Consider the following 27586-nt stretch of genomic DNA (forward strand, 5'->3'; position numbering starts at 1 on the left):
CAGTTACGAGTGGTGTGCCTCAGGGATCTGTTTTGGGGCCACTGTTGTTTGTAATTTTTATTAATGATCTGGATGAGGGTATAGTTGGGTGGATTAGTAAATTTGCTGATGACACCAAAGTTGGAGGTGTGGTAGATTGTGAGGAAGGGTGTCATAGTCTGCAGGGAGACTTAGATAGGTTGCAGAGCTGGGCCGAGAGGTGGCGGATGGAATTTAATGCGGAGAAGTGTGAGGTAATTCACTTTGGTAGGAGCAACAGATGTGTCGAGTATAGGGCTAACGGGAGGACTTTGAATAGTGTGGATGAACAGAGGGATCTAGGTGTGTGTGTACATAGATCCCTGAAAGTTGGGAATCAAGTAGATAAGGTTGTCAAGAAGGCGTACGGTGTCTTGGCGTTTATTGGTAGGGGGATTGAATTTAGGAGTCGCAGTGTAATGTTGCAACTGTACACTGCTCTAGTGCGGCCGCACTTGGAGTACTGTGTGCAGTTCTGGTCCCCGCATTACAAGAAGGATGTGGAGGCGTTGGAGAGGGTGCAGAGGAGGTTTACTAGGATGTTGCCTGGTATGGTGGGGAGGTCCTATGAGGAGAGACTGAGGGATCTAGGGTTGTTTTCGTTGGGAAGAAGGCGGCTAAGAGGGGATCTTATTGAAACATATAAGATGATTAGAGGTTTAGATAGGGTGGATAGTGATAGCCTTTTTCCTCGGATGGAGAAAGCTAGCACGAGGGGGCATGACTTTAAATTAAGGGGGGGTAGCTACAGGACGGATGTCAGGGGTAGGTTCTTTACCCAGCGGGTGGTGAGGGATTGGAATGCCCTGCCTGCTGCAGTTGTAGATGCGTCTAGTTTGGGGGCGTTTAAGAGATCTCTGGATAGGTTTATGGACGAAAAGGGATTGGTATAGGCTAGTGGGTCATTGTTTTTGTAACTGGTCGGCGCAACATCGTGGGCCGAAGGGCCTGTTCTGCGCTGTAATGTTCTATGTTCTATGTTCTATGTTCTAAACTGCAAATTCTCTTCCAAGTCACGTTGTTCAATGTGACTGGGTCAAAATCCTGGAACTTCCTCACCAGCAGCACTGTGTTGTTTCCTACAACACATGGACTGTACGTGGTTCAAGGCAGCTCACCACAATTTTCTCAAGGGGAATTAGGGACAGGCAGTAAATGCCGGCCTATTCAGAGAAGCTCACATCCCATGAATTAATTTTTTTTAAAAGATGCATGCTGGGGCATCAAATATTCACTGTATTCAATAGCGACCGGGATGGAGAGAGATAGAATTTGATTTATTGTCACATGTATTGATATACAGTGAAAAGTATTCTTTCTTGCACGCTATACAGATGAAGTGTACCATTCATAGAGTACATAAGGGAGAAGGAAAGGAAAGGTGCAGAATGTAGTGTTACAGTCATAGCTAGGGGGCAAAGATTAACTTTAATATAAAGTGGGTCCATTCAAAACAGTAATGGCAGCAGGGAAAAAGTTAGTTAGTACGGGATCTCATACTTTCGTATCTTTTTCCCGACAGAAGAAGATGGAAGAGAATACATCCGGGGTGCGTGATGTACTTGATTATGCTGGCTGCTTTTCCAAGGCAGCCGGAAGCATAGACAGAGTCAATGGATGGGAGGCCGGTTTGCCTGATGGATTGGACTAGAACATAGAACATAGACTAAGAACATAAGAACATAAGAAATAGGAGCAGGAGTAGGCCATCTAGCCCTTCGAGCCTGCCCCGCCATTCAATAAGATCATGGCTGATCTGTCGTGGCTCAGTTCCACATTCCCGCCCTCTCCCCATAACCCTTAATCCCCTCGCTTATCAAAAACCCATCAACCCGTGTCTTAAAAATATTTAGCGAGGCAGCCTCCACCACCTCAACGGGCAGAGAACTCCAGAGATTCACCACCCTTTGAGTGAAGAAGTTCCTCCTCAACTCCGTTCTAAACCGCCCCCCCCTTTATCTTGAGGCTGTGCCTCCTAGTCCTACTGTCCTTTCTGAGCGGGAAGAGTCTCTCTACCTCTACCCTATCCATCCCATTCATCATCTTATACGTCTCAATGAGATCTCCCCTCATTCTTCTAAACTCTAACAAGTACAAGCCTAGTTTATTCAGCCTCTCCTCAGAGCTCAACCCCCTCAACTCCAGTATCAGCCTAGTAAACCTCCTCTGCACTCCCTCCAAGGCCAAAATATCCTTGCGTAAGTACGGCGACCAAAACTGCACACAGTACTCCAGCTGCGGCCTCACCAATGCCCTATACAGCCGCAGCAAGACCTCCCTACTTTTATATTCAATCCCCTCGCTATGAAGGCCAGCATCCCATTCGCCTTCCTGACCACCTGCTGCACCTGCAGGCTGGGTTTTTGCGACTCGTGCACAAGGACCCCGAGGTCCCTCTGCACCGTCACCTACTGCAGTTTTTCGCCACGTAAGTAATACTTTCACAATTGTTTGTAGTTTTGTGCAGTCTTGGTCAGAATAGAAGGCATACCAAGCTGTGATACAACCAGAAAGAATGCTTTCTATGGTGCGTCTGTAAAAGTTGGTGAGAGTCATAGTTGACATGCCAAATTTCCTCAGTCTCCTGTGAAAGTAGAGGCATTGATGAGCTTTCTTAACTGGGGACCAGGACAGGTTGTTGGTGATCTGGGCACCTAAAAACTTGAAACTCTCGACCATTTCCATTTCATCTCCATTGATGTAGACAGGGCCAAGTCCTCCATTACGCTTCCTGGAGGAAATAACTATTTCCTTCATTTTACTGACATTGAGGGAGTAATTATTGTCATTGCACCATTTCACCAGAAAGCCACATATCCAAATTTCCAAGGACACAAAAACAGTGGGCATTGTAGATGGAACTGTCAAATTCCAAAGAGATATTGATACATTAAGTCAAAGGGCAAAACTGTGGTAAATGGATTTTGGTGTAAACAAGTGTGAGTCATCTGCACTGGATCCAAACAATGGACAAATCAAAGTACTTTATAAATGGTGAAAGGCTCGTAAAGCAGAGGGACTGGGCAGTCCAGAAACACATCATTAAAATCTCATAATAAAGTACAGAAAATAGTTAGAAAAATGAAATGCTGGTCTATATATCTAGCAAACTAGAATACAGGGCATAGAATTCATGCTTTAGATACACAAGCCCCGGTTAGGCCACATCTGAAGTTACTTCGAGCAGTTCCAGGGAATGCACTTTAGGATGAATCTCCACTCCAGCACAAAAATATGGGGCATGTTACTCAGAAGTCGGGAATCATAGAGAGTTCCTGGCAAGAGACAGGGAGAGGTTCCAAACTAAGGCCCAGATAGAGGACAGGGAGAAGGGACAAGGAGAAGTCCCAGTTAAGAAGACGGAGCAGAGAAAGTCTGGGGAGGCAGTGGCCTAATGGTATTATCACTAGACTATTAATCCAGAAACTCAGCTAATGTTCTGAGGACCCGGGTTCGAATCCCACCCACAGCAGATGGTGGAATTTCAATTCAGAAAAATATATCTGGAATTAAGAATCTACTGATGACCATGGAATCATTGTCAATTGTCAGAAAAACCCATCTTGTTCACTAATGTCCTTTAGGAAAGAAAATCTGCCGTCCTTACCTGGTCTGGCCTACATGTGACTCCAGAGTCACAGCAATGTGGTTGACTCTAAAATGCCCTTGGGGATGGACAAGAAGTGCTGGCTCATCCTGTACCACCCATGTCCCATGAATGAATAAGAAAATCATGTTTAACCAATTTATTTGGAAGAAGCAACAGGTGCTGTAGATAAAGGGGAACCAATGAATGCCCTGGATTTAGACTTTCAGAAAACATTTGTTAAGGTGCCACATCAAAGATTATTGCAGAAAATAAAGTCTGTTAAATCCTGTGGGTTTATTCTCTTAGCAATTGTCTTGAATCTCAATTTTGTCTACTTCAGACAAAATGTCATTGGTTTCTATCTGGATTTTTGCACAAACCTGGGTGTCTGGTCCAGAGTTTTACTCTGTATCTAACCTCGTGCTGTCCCTGACTTGGGAAGGTTTGAGGGACAGCAGAGAAGTAGCTTTACTCTGCCTCCTCTTCTAACACCTTGCTTTTTTTTAGACCTTTTGTCTCACTAACCAGCTGAAAATCAGATAGTGCCCTGTCCTTTGGGATCTGATGCTGGTCTCCAGGAGCACAAGGTGATGGGCAGAAAAAACAAGCAGAATGAGAGATTCTCCTTCTAACAGCGAGTTCTTTGCCTGTAACACATTAACCTTTCTCATCAATTGAGCTGAAAGAGTGGTGCTGAGGAGAAAGAAAATGCAGGAAGAAGTCTCACAACACCAGGTTAAAGTCCAACCAGTTTATTTGATAGTAAACCCACAAGCTTTCGGGGTTTGCCCCTTCGTCAGGTGAGTGGAGAGTTCTGGTCTCAAACAGAGCATATAGCTCAGACTGGTTGGACTTTAACCTGCTGCCGTGAGACTTCTTACTGTGTTTACCCAGTCTAACGCCGGCATCTGCACATCATGAGAAAGAAAATGGGCAGAAGCGCAAGTCCAATTTCTCCCTCTGTAGGGTTAATACACCTCCCAGTTTGGAACCCTTCTGTAAATAAAAATGGGGCTCTGCGCAATTTTTCCCCACCCTGTTGACAGTCATCACAGGGTCAAAACGCCATGCGTTATAACCTGCACTGATGCAATGTAACAGAGCAATCTGTAGGGACTGGGGAAAAAATTACCAATACCTTTGTAGCAATATAACATTAAGGCCAACTTAATAACAAAAACATTAATGGCTTTGGGTTTTTTGCCGAATTTCCCCACTGCTGCAGCAGCCTATTTGCCCTGAAGCCACTCACAAATTCTGCACACATGCTGCGAACGGCCAGGACCAGTCAGCATTCAGAGGATTAATACAGGTTACTGGCTCAATGCCTTCAGGCCCAACTCACAGACGCTGTTTTGGCTCTAGGAGAGGTTAAAGGTTCAAATGCAAATTATGTCCAGACTGTGTTTCTTTGTCAGAAACATTCCGACTGCAGCAGGTTTATTGCTGCCTCCCCCTCCCCACCAAACTAAAACCTTTCAATTATTTCAAAATTTACAATGGCACTTTCTATTCCATTCATCTTCAATGTAGAAAATATTGAAAACTTAAGCACAGCTGTGAAAAACAGCAGAAGCAAAGAATCCAGCTCACAAAGTTACACTTGTGACAGATTAATTACCAAACTTAAAGATTTATCGATTTATCAGTCAAGGCCTGAAGCACATTTCCCCAATTGAGGACATTAATACCAAGTAAGCTCCTTCAGGTTAATCTATTCCTTGCATGAACTTGCGATAATTGAACAGTTGCTGAGCAAGCTTACCACCGGATGCTGCCCTCTTGTGTGCAACTACAAGGCTTCGCTTCCAGCCTCATTCTTTACTTGAAATAAAAAATCACAGCCTTTCTTACCTGAAAGAGCCACCTCCAGGGTCATTCAGCTTGTTTTTCTGATTGGCGGAGACCTGGAGCAAGGATCCAGAAAGACTCTTGTTTCCTTGCAGCAACGATGCCTTCCCCACTAAGGAAAGAAAGCAAGTTATGTGTTGGTGAAGCACCTTATCACAACACTCTAACATCATAAAATTCGTGAAGACAATAGAACTGCATCAGCTATTGGCCATAGTGAAGGGAAATATGTTGGCACATGGCCTGATCTGGTCAACAGCAACAGCCAAACAGTTATCTTGCATCCATTTTCCCTCGGAACCAAAATGCATTTTGGCGAAGATCAAACATTGGATCCAGCCCAAGGCAGGGGGCAACGCCTCATCTTGTCCGCTTGGATTTGGTTTGTCTCTCTTGTGGGGACCATGAATTGGATTCAGTTTGAATTTGGACTTTGGAGCAAGCAAGGAGCGGGAATCGGGTTTGGCCATTGGCTTTGTAAGTTTAAAAATGGAGTAAAACTTAAATACTTGGACAGGGCAGAGGGTTGCATAGAATATTGGCTGCGGTGGGGGCAGGGAAAATGTTGAATACTTTGGGGAGGCAGGAAATATTAGCCATTGGGAATATTGGCAGCGGTAGGGGATGTGGTCAAAGCAGAATGTGTAGGCTGGTGCGGTTAGGAGAAACTGGGCGGTCATTCGCCAGAATATTGGAAAGTGTGTCTGCTCTTCTTCTAATAGTGCCACGGGACCTTTAATGTCAATCTAAAACTCAGGATCAGACAGACGCAGCACTTCTACAGAATTACACTGGAGGGTCTGCTTCAATTCAGTGCTAATTTGAGGTTTGAACCCACAACGCTATGATCTTGAAATGAAAGTACCACAACTGATGAATTGAATCCAACTACAAACAGCCTCCAATATTGTAACTCACCAAATGTCTCTCATTTCTTTGACATATCTCCTTAGAACATTCTTTTCATTTTTACTTTCCTAGCGCTGTCCATGACATCTACCGTTGCTTCCTCAAAGTTGGGTTGCCAACCATCGAACCAAGGAGCAGGAGGAGGCCATTCGGCCCTTTCAGCTTGCCCTGCCATTCAATATTATCAGGGCCAATCGTCCATCTCAATGCCACATTCCTGCTTTCTCCCCATACCCCATGATGGCATTAAAATGTAAAATATCATCTCTTTCTTGAATACATTCATGACTTGGCCTCCACAGCTTCTGTGGTAGAGAATTCAACAGGTTCACTAGCCTTCAAGTGAAGCAAGATTTCCTCATCTCAGTCCTAAATGATCCACCCCATATCCTGAAACTGTATCTCCTGGTTCTAGATTCCCCAACCAAGGAAATCATCCTCCCTGCATCTAGCCTATCTAGACCTGTTAGAATTTTATACATTTCAATCAGATTTCCTCTAAATTCCAATGAATATGGGTCCAGTCGAACCAATCTCTGCTCATAGGACAGTCCAATCAACCCCACTATCAGCCTAGTGAAGATCTGTTGCACTCCCTTCTATAGCAAGTATATTCTTTCCTGGAAAGGGAGACCAAAACTGCATGCATAGTCCATGCGTGGTCTCACCAAGGCTCTGTATAACTGTAGAAAGACATCCCTACTTCTTAACGCAAATTCTCTTGCAATGAAGGCCAACATACCATTTGCCTTCCTAATTGATTGCCACACCTGCCTCTCCACTTTCATTGACTGGTACAAGGGCACCAAGATACCTCTGTACATCCACACTTCCCAATTTATTACCATTTAAATAATACTTTTCCTTTCTCTCAGGGTGTAGAACTTCACATTCAGCCATGTTGTACTACATCTGCCATGTGTTTGCCCACAACTTGTCTCAATCACCTTGAAGCCTCCTTGCTTCCTCCTCATAATTACACCCAGTTTTGTGTCATCAGCAAACTTGGAAATGTTACATTTATTTCCCTCATCCAGGTCATTTATACGTGTTGTGAACAGCTGATCCATGCGGTACCACACTAGTCATTGCCTGCCACTCAGAAAAAAACCCATTTATTCCCACTCTCTGCTTCCCATCTGTCAACCAATTCTCGATCCATGTCAATACAGCCCCTATCGCACGTGCTTTAATTTTGCCCACTAACTTCTGAGGAGGGACCTTATCAAAAATCTTCTGAAAGTCCAAACACACCACATCCATTGGTTCTCCCTTGTCTAGTCTACTAGTTACATCCTCAATACTTCAGTAGAATTGTTAAGTTTGATTTGCCTTTCATAAACCCATGCTGGCTTTGTCCAGTCCCATTAATGTTTCTGAATGTTCTGTTATCGCTCTCTTACAACATACTCTAGCATCTTCCCCATTACTGGTATCAGGGTAACTGCTCTGCAATTCTCCCTTTTTTCCTGTCCCCACCTTTTTAAATAATGGGGTTACATCTGCCATCCTACAATCTATAGGAATTGTTCCATAGTCTATAGAATTTTGGAACATGACCATCACTGCACTTAATATTCCCAGGGCCATTTCATTTCATACTCTGGGAGGTAGATTATTGGGCCCTGGTGATTTGTCAGCCTTTAATTCCATTAATTTTCCCAGTATTATTTCCTTATTAATACTGATTTCCTTTAAACCAAACATAATGGGAAACTTCTGTCTCTCACTTTCTTAACTTCTCCTTCTTGCAGCACACAAGCTGTAGGGGATCACAAGAACAGATTGAAACTCTCAGACTTCACATGTTGCAATACTAGCAGAAAACACTAGGTCTTAAAAAATTATGCTCATGTTCTGAAATTAGGAACCAACAATCTATTCCAGTGTGGTGAAGATTATCTGACAGCAGTTTTCTATTTTAATTACAGACTTTAAAATTGATTCATAAATTTTCCAGAAATAACGACTGTAGCTTCCTGCCCCAGGCCTGCTGTGTACAGCTCCCAGGTTACTTCCGAAATTCAGACTCTGCCCAGTGTTGCATTTAAAGGTTCCAAAAGGGGGAGGAGAACCTGGGACAATGAGTTTGGTTTGTCCCAAGTGATCTCAAGCATATATTATATACATTTATTACATATAAATACGGTGCAAGCACAAGACCAACAGCCCAGAGGTTTTTATTACATTGACTGACAAGTCTGTCTAATTGGCACCATTTGGAGTCTCACTGTGGAACCTGGCTGTAAGGATGAATATCTAGTGTACAGTTGGATCTAATGGTTCTGGCACAAATCCTTCTAACGAGCGTACCATATCTCCTAACTAAAGAGGCTGCGTACATTGCATTTACAAGACACGACAGCAGTGCTGGAAGAATGACTGGGACAATACCTATATACATATTTTCCCTGCTCTCTTCTCTCACAATTCAATCCCATCATCTGCGAATACTTTCTTATTAGAAGTTATGGCTAGACTGCATTTGCAGCACAGGCACACGCCATTCAACCTAAAATATTCATGCCAATGCTTATATGCAACATATGTCTCCTCCCAACTTACTGTCAGCCTGTCATCATATCCTTTGATTCTTTTCTCCCTCTTGTGTTTATCTAGCATCCCCTAAATGCAATTATTGTCTGGAAACAAGTTCCACATTCTCACGACTCTCTGGATAAAGAGATTTCTATTGAATTTCTTCTGAATTTATGAGTGAGTATCTTATGAGTGAGTATAGTGGCATATTCCTCAGTGATCAGTTCTGGGACCTTTGCTGTTTGTATTATGTATAAATGATTTGGAGGAAAATGTAACTGGATTGATTAGTAAGTTTGCGGACGACACAAAGGTTGGTGGATTTGTGGATAGCGATGAGGACCATCAGAGGATACAGCAGGATATAGATCAGTTGGAGACTTGGGCGGACAAACGGCAGATGGAGTTTAATCCAGACAAATGTGAGGTAATGCATTTTGGAAGGTCTAATACAGATAGGAAATATACAGTAAATGGCAGAACCCTTAAGAGTATTGATAGGCAAAGGGATCTGGGTGTACAGGTACACAGGTCACTGAAAGTGACAATGCAGGTGGAGAAGGTAGTCAAGAAGGCATACGGCATGCTTGCCTTCATCGGCCGGGGTATTGAGTTTAAAAATTGGCAAGTCATGTTGCAGCTTTATAGAACCTTAATCGGCCACACTTGGAATGTAGTGTTCAATTCTGGTCACCACACTACCAGAAGGATGTGGAGGCTTTGAAGAGGGTACAAAAAAGATTTACCAGGATGTTGCCTGGTATGGAGGGCATCAGCTATGAAGAGAGGTTGGAGAAACTTGGTTTGTTCTAACTGGAGCGACGGAGGTTGAGGGGAGACCTGATAGAAGCCTACAAGAGTATGATAGGTAATGGACAGAGTGGATATTCAGAAGCTTTTTTCCATGGTAGAAGAGTCAATTACTAGGGGGCATAGGTTAAAGGTGCAAGGGGCAAGTTTTAAAAGAGATGTGTGAGGCAGTTTTTTTACACAGAGGGTGGTGGGTGCCTAGAACTCGTTGCCGGGGGAGGTACTGGAAGCGGATACAGTAGTGACTTTTAAGGGGTGTCTTGACAAATACATGAATGAGATGGGAATAGAGGGATATGGTCCCTGGAAGGGTAGGGGGTTTTAGTTGAGCCGGGGAGGGCCAAAGGGCCTGTTCCTGTGCTGTAATTTTCTTTGTTCTTTGTTCTTATAAGTATGCCCCCCCCCCACCCCGCAAAACACCTGGTTTCCCCTGCAATGGAAATATATTTTCTATGTCTATCCATAAAGGGTAAGATGAAGCAGGAAAAGAGAATGTGAGATCTATCAAGTTAATAAGTGAGAAGAGGCGGTTTGTAGAAACTTTAGAGAGGCAGTGAAAAAAGAAATGAACAAAAATAACAGTATGAGAAAGACTGGCAACTAATCAAGGGGAATTTAAGAGTCTTCAATAGTATAAGTGTAGTTGGAAGAGGGCTGGAGCCAACTGGAGATCAAATAGAGACACTTATGCAGAGGGTATGGCTGAGGAATGAAATAAATACTTTGAATCTGTCTTTACTGAGGAAATAAAAGCACGTGGGTGCTGGAATATGAAACAAAAACAGAAAATGCTGCAAAATCTCAGCAGGACTGATAGCATCTGTGAAGAGAGAATAGAGCCAATGCTTCAAACCTGGGTGATTCTTCATCAAAGCTCACTTTAATTTGATTTGACTTATTATTGTCACATGTATTAACATACAGTTAAAAGTATTCTTTCTTGCGCACTATACAGACAAAGCATACCATTCATACAGAAGGAGAGAGTGCAGAATGTAGTGTGACAGTCATAGCTAGGGTGTAGAGAAAGATCAAATTAATATGAGGTAGGTCCATTGGCAACAGAGAAAAAGCTTTCTTGAGGTTGGTACATGACCTCAGATTTTTGAATCTTTTTCTCGAAGGAAGAAGGTGGAACAGAGAATGTCCAGGGTTTAACTTTAGTTCAAGTTAATAGGTCAGGATTGGTGGTCTTAATATGCAAAGGGCCAAAGCTCTGGAATTTCTTCCCTAAACCCCACTCACTTCTTGCCTCATTAAGTTACTCCTTGAAAACCATCTTTCTGACCAAGCTTTTTGTCATTTATCCTACTATCCTCAATGTCCACTTGTGGTTATAATGCTGCTGTGAAGCATCTTGGGACATTTTACCACTCTGAAGGTACAACACAAAAATAAGTTGTTGTTGAATAAGACACAACATGACCACAGTACTGCACAAGTTAGAATCTCCAATAAAGAAAATTAAATGCAAAACAAATACCTGGAGATGAGTGAAGCAAGTAAACTAGGAACGCCACTGGATCATACATCTACAAATTCTCCTCTCTTTGGGCTAACTGCCCCTCATATTAAACCAGTTCAGATCAGAAACTTGGCAAGTAAGTCAACAAGAGATAAAATTTGTCTACTGCCCTTGGTGATGCATGGTTATAACATCCCAAAACACAGTACCAAGGACTGCTTTCCAAGATACAAATCCCTCCCCGGAAGACAGTGGATACTCAGCTGTTGTGTATATTCAAGGCAAATCTCAGTACATTTTAGGGAAGGAAAGGTGGGGAAGTGGAGTTGATGTATAAGATCAACTATAATCTTACTAAATATTGAGCAGGCTTGAGGGAACATGATCCACCCCTATTTCCTATGCTTGCCCATGTGCTTGCTCTACCTGGTCTTCAAACCCAACAGTCACCAAAAATTTCAAATGTGTTGATTCCAAAATAAGAAGAAACAGTTGAAAAAAAGTGAAATTGAAATAAGGAAGAAGTAAGAGATGGTCAGAGAATGCGTAAGAGACAATAAGTCATTGACCTGAGACACTATCTCTCCATAGAGAGAGGGAGATGCTGGCATAGTGGTAACATCACCGCATAGAAAGCATCCCCTGGGGACACAAGTTCAAATCCCATCATGGCAGCTGTTGGAATTTGGATTAAATTAATACAGTTCATAACTGAAAGTTATCTCAGTAATGGTTGACTGTGAAACCCTCGATTACGGAAGGAAGCCTGCCATCCTTACCAGTCTGGCCGACATGCGACTCCAGACCTTAAGCAATGTGCCTGACTGCTCTGAAATGGCCTCTCAACTCACTTGGTACAAGGGCAATTCTGGATGAGGAACAAATGCTGGACTTGCCAGTGATACCCACGTCCCACAAAAGAATAAAACTAAATGTTCCCATACCTGCTGTGCCTTCTCAGCATTCTGCCTTGATTTCAGATTTCCAATATCCAGAGTATTTTACTCTGGTACGAGATGGGGGTTATTTACCGAACAGTGCTAAAATTGATGAGACGATGTTGATGCGACATTACCAATCAACAAGAGCAGGTCATTGCTGATCATACCTGGTCTGACAGACGGGGTGATAACCACTGGCAATCTCACTTGAGCTCCTACAGCAGGTGGCCTTTTCACTGTCTGTACTGGAGACTGTACGATCTGTGAAAAAAATAGGTGATATGAGATTTTGGATATAATATTCCTTACATAAATGGCTGAGGATCTCCCAGTATACTTGTGTCTGGATTCCACTTTGCCAACTGTGCATACCATGCAAAAGCAGCTTTTAGACAGTTCTTGTGAAGCCCCCTGCAAACACACCTCAGCCCTTCACACAAACCCAGATTATTGGAAAGAAGGGTCACTGTACTGGAGAATTTGATGTTTCCCCCACATCTCACCCACGCATAGTAATTCCAAATATCATGCACAACATCAGAAAACCAAGCACCATCTTCATCACACAGGCACCATACAAGCCCACATACTGCAGTTTAAATGCATAGCTTTTCACTGAAGCAACATTCTACTCTTTCTTCAAATGAAAATTCCTTCAGAAGCCTCAGGTTAACTCTCAGCCAACAGCCAAGTTTCACATTTCAGCGAGGCAACAAAATTGAACAAGAAATTGTTTTGCAACATCATTCACCAAGCACATTAATGAACATCCCATCTTCCACGGACCCACTGAAACACCAGGTGCCGTACCACCTGAAACATCACTGATAAAAAGGCAAACCCAACCTCAGACAAAACAGGGGTGCTATGCCTCCCATCCCACTAAATGGAGACATTCTGCATCCCACAACTTCACCGTAAAACAGGGGCATCTCACTTATAGACATCCCCATCCCCAGCAAGAAATAACACTACCTATCTCATTCCCACCCTACCATTGAACAGCAACACCCACCTCCCCGTTCCCCAACAGCAACATCCAACCTCCCCGTTCCCCAACAGCAACACCCACCTCCCCGTTCCCCAACAGCAACATCCAACCTCCCCATTCCCCAACAGCAACACCCACCTCCCCGTTCCCCAACAACAACATCCAACCTCCCCATTCCCCAACAGCAACACCCACCTCCCCGTTCCCCAACAGCAACATCCAACCTCCCCGTTCCCCAACAGCAACACCCACCTCCCCGTTCCCCAACAGCAACACCCACCTCCCCGTTCCCCAACAGCAACACCCACCTCCCCGTTCCCCAACAGCAACACCCACCTCCCCGTTCCCCAACAGCAACACCCACCTCCCCCTTCCCCAACAGCAACATCCAACCTCCCCGTTCCCCAACAGCAACACCCACCTCCCCGTTCCCCAACAGCAACACGCACCTCCCCGTTCCCCAACAGCAACACGCACCTCCCCGTTCCCCAACAGCAACACGCACCTCCCCGTTCCCCAACAGCATCACCCACCTCCCCGTTCCCCAACAGCAACACGCACCTCCCCGTTCCCCAACAGCAACACCCACCTCCCCGTTCCCCAACAGCAACACCCACCTCCCTGTTCCCCAACAGCAACACCCACCTCCCTGTTCCCCAACAGCAACACCCACCTCCCCGTTCCCCAACAGCAACACCCACCTCCCCATTCCCCAACAGCATCACCCACCTCCCCATTCCCCAACAAAACCCACCTCCCCGTTCCCCAACAGCACACCATCTCCCCGTTCCCCAACATCACCCACCTCCCCATTCCCCAACAACAGCACACCATCTCTATGTTCTATCTCCCCGTTCCCCAACAAAACCCACCTCCCCGTTCCCCAACAGCACACCATCTCCCCATTCCCCAACAACACCCAACCTCCCCGTTCCCCAACAGCACACCATCTCCCCGTTCCCCAACAACACCCAACCTCCCCGTTCCCCAACATCACCCACCTCCCCGTTCCCCAACAAAACCCATCTCCCCGTTCCCCAACAGCACCCACCCCCCCCATTCCCCAACAGCACACCATCTCCCCGTTCCCCAACAACACCCACCTCCCCATTCCCCAACAGCACCCACCCTCCCCATTCCCCAACAACACCCAACCTCCCCGTTCCCCAACAGCACACGATCTCCCCGTTCCCCAACAACACCCACCCCCCCATTCCCCAACAACACCCACCTCCCCCGTTCCCCACAGCATACCACCTCCCTGTTCCCCAACAACACCCACCTCCCCCGTTCCCCAACAACACCCACCTCCCTGTTCCCCAACAACACCCACTTCCCCTGTTCCCCATGAAAGAGCAACAGCCCAACCCCCTGCGCCCCTATGAAAGTGACATCCCACCACCTGACTTCCACCAGCTTTGTGAAATGGGATACCCCTTTACCCCAACTCCTGAGGCATCTTCCAAATCTTGAACAGCAGCCATTTTGCTCCTCATTTTGTTTTTGAACATTTTTATGATTGGAAGTCTCACAACACCAGATTAAAGTCCAACAGGTTTATTTGTAGCACAAGCTTTCAGAGCGCTGCTCCTTCATCAGGTGAGTGGGATGGAGGGACTGGTGAAGGAGCTGTGCTCTGAAGTTCATGATACTAAATAAACCTGTTGGACTTTGGCCTAGTATTGTGAAACTTCTTACTGTGTCCACGCTGGCACCTCCACATCATTTTTATGATGACAGTCTGAGTGTGGGAACTACCTGCCATGCAGAAACCCGACAGAGCAAGGGATTTAGATTAACAGACCTGAAAATGATAAGATCACTGATGTGATTCTGAATTAAAGAATGCCATTCAACTGGACAATAAAAGATGTTTGAGTGACTAGTAAATTTTTGCTGACTTGGTTTCAAATTGAAATGCAGCAGACACTTTCTTAAAGTTTTCACATCTCAAGGCGAATTGCAAGTTTGCTAAAGAAAACCAGGGGACTTGCCAGAGGTACAACCGATCGATTTATCACTTTCCAATTTACTTTTTAAGGCAAGAGGTTTTGCTTCAGAGACTCTCAGTCAATCGAGCAGTAGGGTTTGAACAATGCCCTCAAACACCACACTAAACCCTGGCTAAAGTACACTGTGCTCTAATACACGTGCGTACCTCACACAGGTAACGGTTGTCACATTTGAAATGAGGAGCATGCCATTAAATTTAGCAGTGACAAAAAGATTATTGAACACAGATTGATAAATTCCACTTGGATCCAAATTTCAGCCTCATTAATACACTGTTGTTAGAATGCAGTTCTGCTTCTGAAAGGCAGCATCAGAATTACACAGCATAAACATTCTTTCCCTGTCCAGAGTAAGCACATGGTAACTGGGTTATGCTCTGTTGAGTGTTATTCAGCATATAATAGAGGAAATTCCACACAGGATAACATACTTGTCCAATGAAGGATGTCGATTACTCCTTGGATAAAATGTACATCAAAAGCTCACACAGATACTGTTTGTCTTATGATCATCCCCATGTACAAATTCCCCAATTCAAGATAAAACTTCAATATTTCCTCCCTTTCATTTTAATGTTTGACTAGTTTCTAGTCTGATGTCTTTCGAAGTCGTATTATGACTTCTGCTTTTAAAAGTGCACTCTTACCCCTTTTTCTGCTTTTAAAACCGTTAGTTTCTTCGTTCCAGCTGCAGTGCCTATCCTCCTCACCTTTACCTGTTGCTTTCTCCTATCCCCAATGTGTTTTGCTAGGTTCTGCCAGCCTACATGCCTTCTCCAATCCCACTGCCGCTGCATTTTGTGTAGATTTTCAGTGTTCTCTGCTCTTACTTCAGATTTCCTGCAGTTGAACCTTTTAAACCCCAAATTGTCCCAGACTCACCCATTTGTTTACTGTGTTACTCAAGGTTACCACATACCATCTGTGTACTCCGCCCTTGTTGTGCTAAGTTGATGTGTGCCTGTGTTGTTGCTTTTGTTCCTGAGAGTGTGTTATTGGTGATGGGCTGCCGTACTCGTACAGGTGGTCCGGCCACAACACTGGTGACTGTCGCTGTTGACTGTGCTGTAGATGTGGTCGGTGCAGAGGCCACTACCTGCGGCTGCTGAGGTTGCTGATTTACCTGCAGGATGCACTGCTGATTATGGACCAGAGACTGCCTCAAAGCTGGCAAACTTTTCTGTGGGAAGACAACAAGCAGGTCATGATTAAACAATAATTCAACTGCCAACTGTTCCTTTGTAAACAAGATATACACCTGTTGCTAAAACTACTTGTATCTTATATATCAATTTTTGACACAGGAAAAGGACAAAGTCTCAAGAAAGATTTAATATTCTAAATTCTTCAAGATTTAAGGAGCTGTCTACAGTCTCTATCCCACAGCACGCCTCCAACAAATGGGCAAATTCCCAATTCACTCAAAATGACAAAGATTTCTGACCAGCAGCAAGGAAAAGAGTCATAACTGCTTAAAAACTGACAAAGAATAAGTGGAGACTCTGTCTTCTCCTCCCCAATATTCACATGTACCCAAAGGAATGCCTGCAGATTGTAAAACTGAGAGAAATACACCCCACCTGATCCCCACTCCTCCTGATGTTAACACATTCATTTTCCAGCAAGTGATAGTCAGGTGGAACTCCTGGGATTTTCTCTCTTTTTCAGAGCCACTGGGTCAATCCAGCATCCCCACTGCTCTCCAATTACCAATAACAAATTGAAGACTCAAACTGGAAATCTGCCTTTCAAGGTCAGCTACAAGCTACTCCCCCCTGCCCCCACCCTCCGCCTCCAGCTCCCTCCCACCCCCAAGATATAACAGCTACTCACAATAATTCAAGTGTAAATTATCCACAAATGAAAGTCAAGTTCACAACCTCAGAACAACCCTATATACAAGCAGTCTGATCATAATTTTAGTCAAAGTGCTGACAGCCTGGTTTTAAGATTGGAAAGTCATTCCCTGTTCAGTCTAGGTACAGACAAGCTCGCACACTGCAGCTACAACATGGAGTTCACCCTCAATCTTCATCCACACTAATTCAGTAACCTTTTGCCCATGACTAATATGAGAAATCAAAGTCTCACTGTTCAGAGAATTGGGTTAAACTGTATGATTAAAATCAGCTTCACGCCCTCTCTAACCCTTGCTGTTCCTGCCCCAGGAGAGTTTAATGGGAGGCTAAAGAGAGTTTTACTCTGTATCCAGCAGGATTTTCTTACTATGAAAGAAGCTGCAGGGTGTCCAATTCTTACAGGACCTGTAGATGTATAAAAGTGCACACAGATCGCCGTTAAAAATATACATCCTGTTTCTACTCGTACCACACCTTGAGAAAAGGCACCAGGTATGGCTGTGGGGATGATTTAAGCTCTGACTGAAGTCTGTTTGTGAACTCTTCTGGTTCAATCTTAGAATCCTTCAAAAGAGAGAAAGAGAGTTACGATTTTTCATATAATTTGCAGCATGTTTAATTTCAGTCCATTTCTCTTGGATTGGAGTGCCATGCAGCTCCTTCAGATTTTTCAGTTTCAGTATGTGCTTATGGTGATGCATTCCACATGCTTCCCATATGAGCCAGTTAGGACTGACATTAGGGGGCACTTCTTCACACAAAGGGTAGCTAATGGAAATTGGAAACATTTCCCCTGCATACCACCCCATGCCCCCACCCAGCCACCATGAAAGCTTGTGAACACTGGAGGTCAACTGGAACTTTCAAAATAGAATTCAATCAAACTTTGCTAAGCAAGGCTATTAAGGAAAATGGTGCTAAGAGGGCAATGGAGTTACAGTACAGATCATAATCTAACAGAACGACAGAATAGGCTTGAAGGGCTGAATGGCCAATGCCTGCTACCATGTCTCTTGTGCTAATCATACATATCCCCTCTACTACTTCAGCTTCAGTGTGGGGAGTCTGCCATTGTAAGTTTATCCTCTCTTCCCCCGTTTCATCTCAGGGAATCTATGCTGTAGCTCCATCATGATTATTTTAGTAAAGGAGGTGACAAAACTGCACTCTGACCTTCCTGCACTTTACAAATATACCAATTTGCTCTTCTAGAGTGCCCCATTGTAGAATTATAATTTATCCTTTCCTGCATGCAACCAGGAAGGACTGTACCTGCACTCAATTCTTTTATTGCAAACGAAGTTATATTTCTATTGCTATTTTTCAACCAAATCTATTACTCCACCTTTCTTCATGGTTAAGTGTTCAACAGTTCTACAGCAGCAATAATTGCTGCAGTAATTCAATCCCCCATGTCCAGATGCTTTGTGTGTACAGGAGTATAAGACTTAAGTGCAAGTCTCTGGGTCTCATCACAGCTCCCTCTTGTGAGAAAAGTTACTCATTCCCACTCTATGCTGTCTACTCAACAATTTCTTCAAGAACCACTTTATCAGGCGCTTATTGAAACTCCACTTGTAGATTACAAAGTGAAGGGTAGCACAATACTGCAACCTCTGACTGCCACTTCAGCGTGCATGCATTGGAGGATTTCAATGGAAAATATTGTTATTTAATGCCATAAATTTTTGCTCAGACAGACAGACACAGACTTTGGTCCTTACTTAGTGCATTAACATTCTTTGCCTTTCTAGCAATATACAGACACAATAAGCTTGGCAGTGCATTTTAAATAAATCCAGGAAATTTGGTCCACATTCAGGCTAACCTCACAATGGGAGAGGCTGATATTTCATGGAAATTACAATTACTATTATAAACTCAGTTAGAGGCAAGCTCTGCCACTTGCCAACAGATCTTGAACAAGACTTTTCACATTCCGGGAAGTGTCTGCAGACTGTCCACTGTGAGATGCAAGTTTAATCAAGGTTGCCAGAAAATTCTTGCACTTCTTCACATTTTCTTGCATTTCCTAGATTTAAAAGAAGAAATAATGCACATTAATCACAAGAATTTATTGACCTCTCTTCTCCCTCTTCCCTGACCTTCTGAAGGCTCCGGTGTGTCAACATTCTGCACACAGAAGACTGGAAGCATTGCCTTCAGAAAGGATTTCTCACTACGCTACTTGCAAGGTACTCCTCATTTCTGTTATTCACCCATCAACAACTCAAATTCAATTTTCAATTCTCTGATGACCAGCCAGGGACTAACAAAGATGATCTTCTCAGCAAGGTGAAAAGTAAGAAAGGGTGAGGGTCATGGAGGCGTCTCTACAGTTCAGACAGCAACGAGGTGAAATACCTCCTGGCACAGGCTCAGAACAAAGATTACCTATGGCAGACTTGGCATAAATCATTGAGCAATCAGCCATGCACATAAATAAAATCTGAAGATATAGCCCAGAAATTAAAGATCGAGACAGTTTCTATTCAGCCCCAGGTAACTCCTAAAGTGCTACAATACTTCAGCCAGGCAGACTGACAGAAACCACAGGCAGAAATACAAGACATTGAACAGGAATGGCAACACTGGTTGATTTGATCTCTAACAATGACGAGGCAGAGTACAGGAATGAGATAGAGAATCTGGTGAACTGATGCGGCAACAATAATCTCTCCCTCAATGTCAACAAAACAAAGGAGATTGTAATTGACTTCAGGAAGTGAAAAGGAGAACAACCCCTGTCCACATCAACAGGGACGAAGTAGAAAGGGTTGAGAGCTTCAAGTTTTCAGGTGTCCAGATCACCAACAACCTGTCCTGTTCCCCCTAGGCCAACATTATAGTTAAGAAAGCACACCAACGCCTCTACTTTCTCAGAAGACTAAGGAAATTTGGCATTTCAGTTATGACTCTTACCAATGTTTACAGATGCACCATAGAAAGCATTCTTTCTGGTTGTATCACAGCTTGGTATGGCTGCTGCTCTGACCAAGACCACAAGGAACTACAAAAGATCGTGAATGTAGTCCAATAAAACACAAACCAGCCTCCCATCCGTTGACTCTGTCTACACTTCCCGCTGCCTCAGCAAAGCTGCCAGCATAATTAAGGGCCCCACACACCCCGGACATTCTCTCTTCCACCTTCTTCCATTAGGAAAAAGATACAAAAGTCTGAGGTCACGTACCAACCGACTCAAGAACAGCTTCTTCCCTGCTGCCGTCAGACTTTTGAATGGACTTATCTTGCATTAAGTTGACATTTCTTTAGCCCTAGCTATGATTGTAATACTACATTCTGCACTCTCTTCTTTCCTTCTCTATGTACAGTATGCTTTGTCTCTATAGCACAAGAATCAATACTTTTCACTGTATGATAATACATGCGACAATAATAAATCAAAGCAAATGAATATCGAACTTGATTTTTATTAGGCCCAGCGCTGTGCTGCTGCTGTGGCTGGCTTCAGTTAGCATAGCACAGATGGCTGAGATAGTCTGGACTCCTCCTGAGCTTCAAGATTCAGTCTCGAACTGAATGATGTATTCATCTACTGAACGAACAGCTGAAAGTCCCTTCACAAAAACTGTAAAAGTAGTCTCAGGCATTACACTCATAAATTACGAAGGGATGTATTTGTTTGCTCTGAGAGTTAGTTTATGGCAGTGTGTCTGGCACCACAGGGCTATAGGATATTGGCACGTTAATCATAGGCATCTCCTCCATAGGAGTAGGAACAGGAGTCTCAGATGCATCACAATCACTAAAAAAAAATCAATAAAGAATGAAACCGGACTGACACATTGACCAAAGTACCAGAAATGTCAATGGCAAACTCACCCTGTCAACCATAATTATGATGTGGAGATGCCGGTGTTGGACTGGTGTAAACAGAGTAAGAAGTCTCACAACATGACACCAAGATTGGTGGAACGGCAAATTGTGCGGAGGGTGTGGAGAGTCTGCAGAAGGATCTGGATAGGCTGGGCGAATGGGCCAGGAAATGGCAAATGGAATTTAATGTTGGTAAGTGCGAGGTAGTCCACTTTGGTAGGAATAATGGTAGGAAGGACTATTACTTATGTGGTGAAAAACTGAAGCAGGCAACGGTGCAGAGGGACCTCGGGGTCCTTGTGCATGAGTCGCAAAAACCCAGCCTGCAGGTGCAGCAGGTGGTCAGGAAGGCAAATGGGATGCTGGCCTTCATAGCGAGGGGGATTGAATATAAAAGTAGGGAGGTCTTGCTGCGGCTGTATAGGGCATTGGTGAGGCCGCAGCTGGAGTACTGTGTGCAGTTTTGGTCGCCGTACTTACGCAAGGATATTTTGGCCTTGGAGGGAGTGCAGAGGAGGTTTACTAGGCTGATACCGGAGTTGAGGGGGTTGAGCTCTGAGGAGAGGCTGAATAAACTAGGCTTGTACTCATTAGAGTTTAGAAGAATGAGGGGAGATCTCATTGAGACGTATAAGACGATGAATGGGATGGATAGGATAGAGGTGGAGAGACTCTTCCCGCTCAGAAAGGACAGTAGGACTAGGGGGCACAGCCTCAAGATAAAGGGGGGGGTGGTTTAGAAGAGAGTTGAGGAGGAACTTCTTCACTCAAAGGGTGGTGAATCTCTGGAATTCTCTGCCCGTTGAGGCGGTGGAGGCTGCCTCGTTAAATATTTTTAAGACGCGGGTTGATGGGTTTTTGATAAGCGAGGGGATTAAGGGTTATGGGGAGAGGGCGGGAATGTGGAACTGAGCCACGACAGATCAGCCATGATCTTACTGAATGGCAGGGCAGGCTCGAAGGGCGAGATGGCCTACTCCTGCTCCTATTTCTTATGTTCTTATGTTCTTATGTAACACCAGGTTAAAGTCCAACAGGTTTATTTGGTAGCAAACGTCACTAGCTTTCAGAGCGCTGCTCCTTCGTCAGGTGAGTGGGGAATTCTGATCACAAACAGGGCATATAAAGGCACACACTCAGTTTACAGAATACTGATTAAAATGCGAATCTTTACAGCTCATCAAGTCTTAAAAGTGCAGACAATGTGAGTGGAGATAGCATTAAGTATAGGTTAAGGAGACGTGTATTGTCTCCAGACAGGACAGTAAGTGAGATGTTATAAGCCCAGGCAAGTCATGGGGGTTACAAATAGTGTGACGTGAACTCAAGATCCCGGTTGAGGCCGTCCTCATGTGTGTGGAACTTGGCTATCAGTCTCTGCTCAGCGACTTTGCGCTGTCATGTGTCGTGAAGGCCGCCTCGGAGAGCGTTTACCTGAAGATCAGAGACCGAATGCCCATGACCGCTGAAGCGTTCACCAACAGGAAAAGAATGGTCTTGCCTGGTGATTGTCAAGACTGCTCTCTTCCTGTTGGCGAACACTTCAGTGGTCACGGGCATTCAACTTCTGATTTTCGGGTAAACGTTCTCCAAGGTGGCCTTCACGACACACAACAGCACAGAGTCGCTGAGCAGAGACTGATGGCCATTTTTCACACACATGAGGATGACCTCAACTGGGATCTTGGGTTCATGTCACACTATTTGTAACCCCCATGACTTGCCTGGGCTTATAACATCTCACTTACTGTCCTGTCTGGAAACAATACACATCTCTTTAACCTATTCTTAATGTGATCTCCACTCACATTGTCTGCACCTTTAAGACTTGATGAGCTGTAAAGACTCGCATTCTAATCAGTATTCTGTAAACTGAGTGTGTGCCTTTATATGCCCTGTTTGTGATCAGAATTCCCCACTCACCTGACAAAAGAGCAGCGCTCCGAAAGCTTGTGGTGTTTGCTACCAAATAAACCTCTTGGACTTTAACTTGGTGTTGTGAGACTTCTAACCATAATTACACCAGAGAGGAAGGTATGTTATCAAGAAAAGGTAAGAGTTTATACAAAGGGACATAGATGACGCTAAGTGAGTGGGCAAAAATCTGACAAATGGAATATAATGTGGGAAAATGGGAAATTGTCCATTTCTGGCAGGAAGAATAAAAAGCCTATTATCGAATCAGTGAGAGATTGCAAAGGTCCGAGGTACAGAGATCTGGTATCCTAGTGCATAAATCACCAAAGACTAGCACAAAATACAGCAATCAATTAGGAAAGCCAGCAGAATGATATTGCTTATTGTGAGGGGAATTAATTACAAAAATAGAGAGGTTATGTTTCAGTTGTACAGGACATCGGTGACAACCACATCTACAGTATTGTGTACAGTACTGGTCTCCTTATTTAAGAAAAAATGTTAATGCTTTAGCAATTCAAAGAAGTTCAGTAGACTAAAGCCATATGTAGGAAAGGTTAGAGAGGTTAGCTTTATATCCACTAGAGTTTAAAAGAGTGAGACGCAACTTGATCAAAACCTTTTGGATCCTGAGGGATATTTACAGGGTAGATGTGGAGAGGTTATTTTGTCTACTCACTTAACCTTTCTGTGTTCCTGGCCAGATAATCTACAACCAGGGTCACATTTTAAAAATAAGGTGTCGCTCATTTAAGCCAGCGATGACAAGAAATGTTTCTCTCAGAGGGTCATAAGCCTTGAGAATTTTCTTCCTGAAAAGGTGGTGGAAGCAGTCTTTGAATATTTTTAAGGCAGAGCTAGATAGATTCTTACCAACGAGGGGTGAAAGGTTTTTGGGGATAGGCAGAAATGTGGGGTTGAAATTACAATCAGAACAGCCATGATCTTAATGAATGGCGGAGCAGGCTTGAAAAGCCCCGAATCCATGTGTATGTTTGTGTGTATGCACTGGAGAAACTCATCAAGACGCCTTAGGCAGCACCTTTCCAACTTATGATTGCTACCATCTAGAAGGATGAAGGCAGTAGACACATGGGAACACCATCGCCTGCAAGTTCCCCTCCAAGCCACTCACCATCCTGACTTGGAAATACATTGCTGTTTCTTCACTGTAGCTGAGTCAAAACCCTGGAACTTCCTCCCTAACAGCACCATGGGTGAACCTACACCACATGGTCTGCTGCAGTTCGAGAAGGCAGCTCATCACCTCCTTCTCAAGGGTACTTAGGAAGGGGCAATAAATACTGGCCTAGCCAGCAATGCCCACATCCCATGAATGAATACAATAAGTCACTCCCAGTTCAGATCACTGTCACACGGATCCCAGCAGCCTGCCGAAGAGTGACATCCTCTGAGGCTAAGTTACCTGTCCAGCTCTTGCCAAGGGTGCAGAACGTGGTGCCAGGGATACCTAGAATAGGGGAGGAGACAAGAAAAACACAAACACCATTTAATACATTCATCAGCCCGTCTTATATCTTGTGAAGACAATCATTAAAGTCAATTTTTTAAAAGAGTTTTCCCAGAAAAATCACTGTAACAATAGTGACCTGAGTAACTGTTGGTGTTCCTGGCAGCGGGGAGCTGGGTACAACTTGAGGGTGGACTTGCACTTGTGTCTTGTTTGCAGACTGGGACTGAGGTGAAGTGGAGGTCTGGGTTGGGGCTTGAGATACGACAGTATGATGGGTGCCCGCACCAGATAAGGTGGTTGTATACACAGTCTGGGGAGTATTGATACGGCCAGATACCTGCAACAGACAACAAAACAGCAACCTTAAATCTCAACAGCAGGTGGAAAATATTCTTATCCGAAATAAAAGTGGAAAATCCTCATTAAGCACTCTCGCAGCATCGATGGAGGGAGAAACAGATTTCAGATTGATGATCTCTTCATCAGAACTGACCAGAGCAGAATTTTATCACCTTGCAGCCAGATTGTCAGATTAAGGGACCTAACAGGATCTTTCTTGCTGGGAGGATGTTTCCTTGGCTGGAAAGTCTTGAACACAGGATCACAGTCCCTAGAATAAGATGTCAATCAGTTCAGACTGAGATAGTCAGGGGGTTCTGAATCTCTGGAATTGTCTACCCTAGAGAACTATGCATGTTGGCTATTGAGCATATTCAAGACAGAAACGGATAGGTTTTTGGGTTTTAAGGGAATTAAGGGATATGAAGATAGTGCAGGGAAGTGGAGAGGTGGATCAGCCATGATCTTATTGAATAATCAAGTGGGTTTGAAGGACAGAATGGCCAACTCCTGCTCCAATTTCTTCGGTTCTTGTGCTCTACTCTAGACTTCCCTTCATTTTCGACATCATTGGTAATTACTTATTACATTGGGAACATGGTGGCTGGTCCTTTCGTCGCAAGTCACCGTAACTCAATGTCTTGTTGGGCCACTTCAGAGATCAGTTAAGAGTCAAACTAACCATACTGATGTGGTACCGAGCCACATACAACAAGACAAATTACTTGCAGCAGATTTCCTTTCCAAAGGGCTATCAGTGAACCAGCTGGATTTGTGAAAACAATCCCAACATCTTCATCACCACTTTTACTGAGATTGGCTTTTCTTACTGGCTGATTTTTAAAACTGAAATAAAATTCTCAAACTGTCTGACTGGGATTTGAAATCTTGCTCTCCAGAATATGAGCCCAATAATAGAATAACACATCAATCATAACCCAATAAAATCCAAAAAATCTGATCAATTTCGGACAAACTGTATTCAAGTAAAACCCTCAAAGTTAACAAAAATTGAACTTTGGACTTGCTAGATTTTTTAGGCGTTTTAAGTCTTTGCCAATCCCCATGGAATTGCACAAGGAGTCAGAATCAAGTCTCGTCTTCAGGAAGGAGGATTGGAAGGTGAGGGATTATTTCAACAAAGCACATGTTATAATTCACCTCCAGTTTGAAGTCACACATTATTCTGACCTTATTCTTACATTTTTATTCTGATTTCATTTTTGAACACAGTAAGAAGTCTGACAACACCAGGTTTAAGTCCAACCTGTTTATTTGATAGTAAACCCACAAGCTTTCGGAAACGGTGTTCCTCCGTCAGGTGCGTGGAAGGTTCTGATCAGAGAAAGGCATGTAAATACACACACAGTTTACAGAATACTGATTAGAATTCTTAACTGATCTCTGAAGTGGCCCAACAAGACATTGAGTTGTGGTGACTTGCGACAGAAGGACCAGCCACCGTGAATTCTAATCTGTATTCTGTAAACTGTGTGTGACTTGATATGCCCTTCTCTGATCAGAACCTTCCACACACCTGACGAAGGAACACCGTTTCCGAAAGCTTGTGGGATTACTATCAAATGAAGTAGTTGGACTTAAACCTGGTATTGTCAGACTTCTTACTGTGTTTACCCCAGTCCAACGCCGGCATCTCGATATCTTTTTTGAATCCATAGAATCTCGACAGTGCAGAAGGCGGCTGTTTGGCCCACCGAGGACTGGAGGGTCTCAATGACATTACTGTTACTAGAGAGGCGGTGCTCGACAGACTGGAGGGACTGATTGTGGACAAGTCCCCAGGACCGGATGGAATGCATCCGAGGGATCTGAAAGAAATGGCGGAGGTAATAGTGGATGCCTTGGTGGTTATTTTCCAAACGTCGCTGGATTCCAGGGAAGTGCCGGAAGATTGGAAAGCGGCTAATGTTACGCCGTTGTTTAAGAAGGGTGGCAGGCAAAAGGCTGGGAATTATAGGCCGGTTAGTTTAACGTCTGTTGTAGGTAAAATGTTAGAATCCGTCATCAAGGAGGAAATAGCGAGGCATCTGGAGGGGAATTGCTTGATAGAGCAGACGCAGCACGGTTTCGTTAAGGGGAGGTCGTGTCTGACAAATTTATTGGAGTTCTATGAGGATGTGTCTAGGGCGGTGGATAGAGGAGAGCCGCTGGATGTGATCTTTCTTGATTTTCAGAAGGCGTTTGACAAGGTACCTCACAAGAGGTTATTGCAGAAGGTAAGGGGGCATGGAGTTGGGGGTAGGGTGTTAGCGTGGATAGAGGATTGGTTGTCAAATAGGAGGCAGAGATTGGGGGTTAATGGGTGCTATTCGGATTGGCGGTTGGTGACTAGTGGAGTGCCCCAGGGGTCGGTTCTGGGGCCTCAGCTATTTACCATTTATACAGATGATCTAGAGGAGGGAACCGAGTGTATGGTGTCGAAATTTACTGACGACACCAAGATTGGTGGAACAGCAAATTGCGCGGAGGGTGTGGAGAGTCTGCAGAAGGATCTAGATAGGCTGGGCGAATGGGCCAGGAAATGGCAAATGGAATTTAATGTTGGCAAGTGTGAGGTGGTCTACTCTGGCAGGAATAATGGTAGGAAGGACTATTACTTACGTGGCGAAAAACTGAAGCAGGCGACGGTGCAGAGGGACCTCGGGGTCCTTGTGCATGAGTCGCAAAAACCCGGCCTGCAGGTGCAGCAGGTGGTCAGGAAGGCGAATGGGATGCTGACCTTCATAGCGAGGGGGATTGAATATAAAAGTAGGGAGGTCTTGTTGCGGCTGTATAGGGCATTGGTGAGGCCGCAGCTGGAGTACGGTGTGCAGTTTTGGTCGCCGTACTTACGCAAGGATGTTTTGGCCTTGGAGGGAGTGCAGAGGAGGTTTACTAGGCTGATACCGGAGTTGAGGGGGTTGAGCTCTGAGGAGAGGCTGAATAAACTAGGCTTGTACTCGTTAGAGTTTAGAAGAATGAGGGGAGATCTCATTGAGACATATAAGATGATGAATGGGATGGATAGGATAG

General features: G+C 44.3%; 1 protein-coding gene across 2 annotated transcripts in view; it reads right to left on the bottom strand.

Moving 5' to 3' along the window:
* The window catches only part of LOC145341758 (transcription initiation factor TFIID subunit 4-like), a 309168-nt gene that overhangs the window by 205622 nt on the left and 75960 nt on the right, over nt 1–27586 (bottom strand). Inside the window, exons 4-10 of one of the 2 annotated variants that reach the window (XM_080186669.1) lie at nt 24351–24551; nt 24167–24211; nt 18893–19015; nt 17458–17547; nt 16044–16304; nt 12289–12382; nt 5462–5570 (exon numbers count right to left, since the gene is read on the bottom strand). In XM_080186669.1, the coding sequence (XP_080042795.1) occupies nt 5462–5570; nt 12289–12382; nt 16044–16304; nt 17458–17547; nt 18893–19015; nt 24167–24211; nt 24351–24551 (923 nt within the window). The remainder of the gene's footprint in view (nt 1–5461; nt 5571–12288; nt 12383–16043; nt 16305–17457; nt 17548–18892; nt 19016–24166; nt 24212–24350; nt 24552–27586) is intronic. The other variant, XM_080186670.1, reaches the window with a different exon arrangement.

Source organism: Carcharhinus amblyrhynchos, chromosome 4 (assembly GCF_965287045.1).
Source record: "Carcharhinus amblyrhynchos chromosome 4, sCarAmb.v2.hapA, whole genome shotgun sequence".
Classification (NCBI taxonomy): domain Eukaryota; kingdom Metazoa; phylum Chordata; class Chondrichthyes; order Carcharhiniformes; family Carcharhinidae; genus Carcharhinus; species Carcharhinus amblyrhynchos.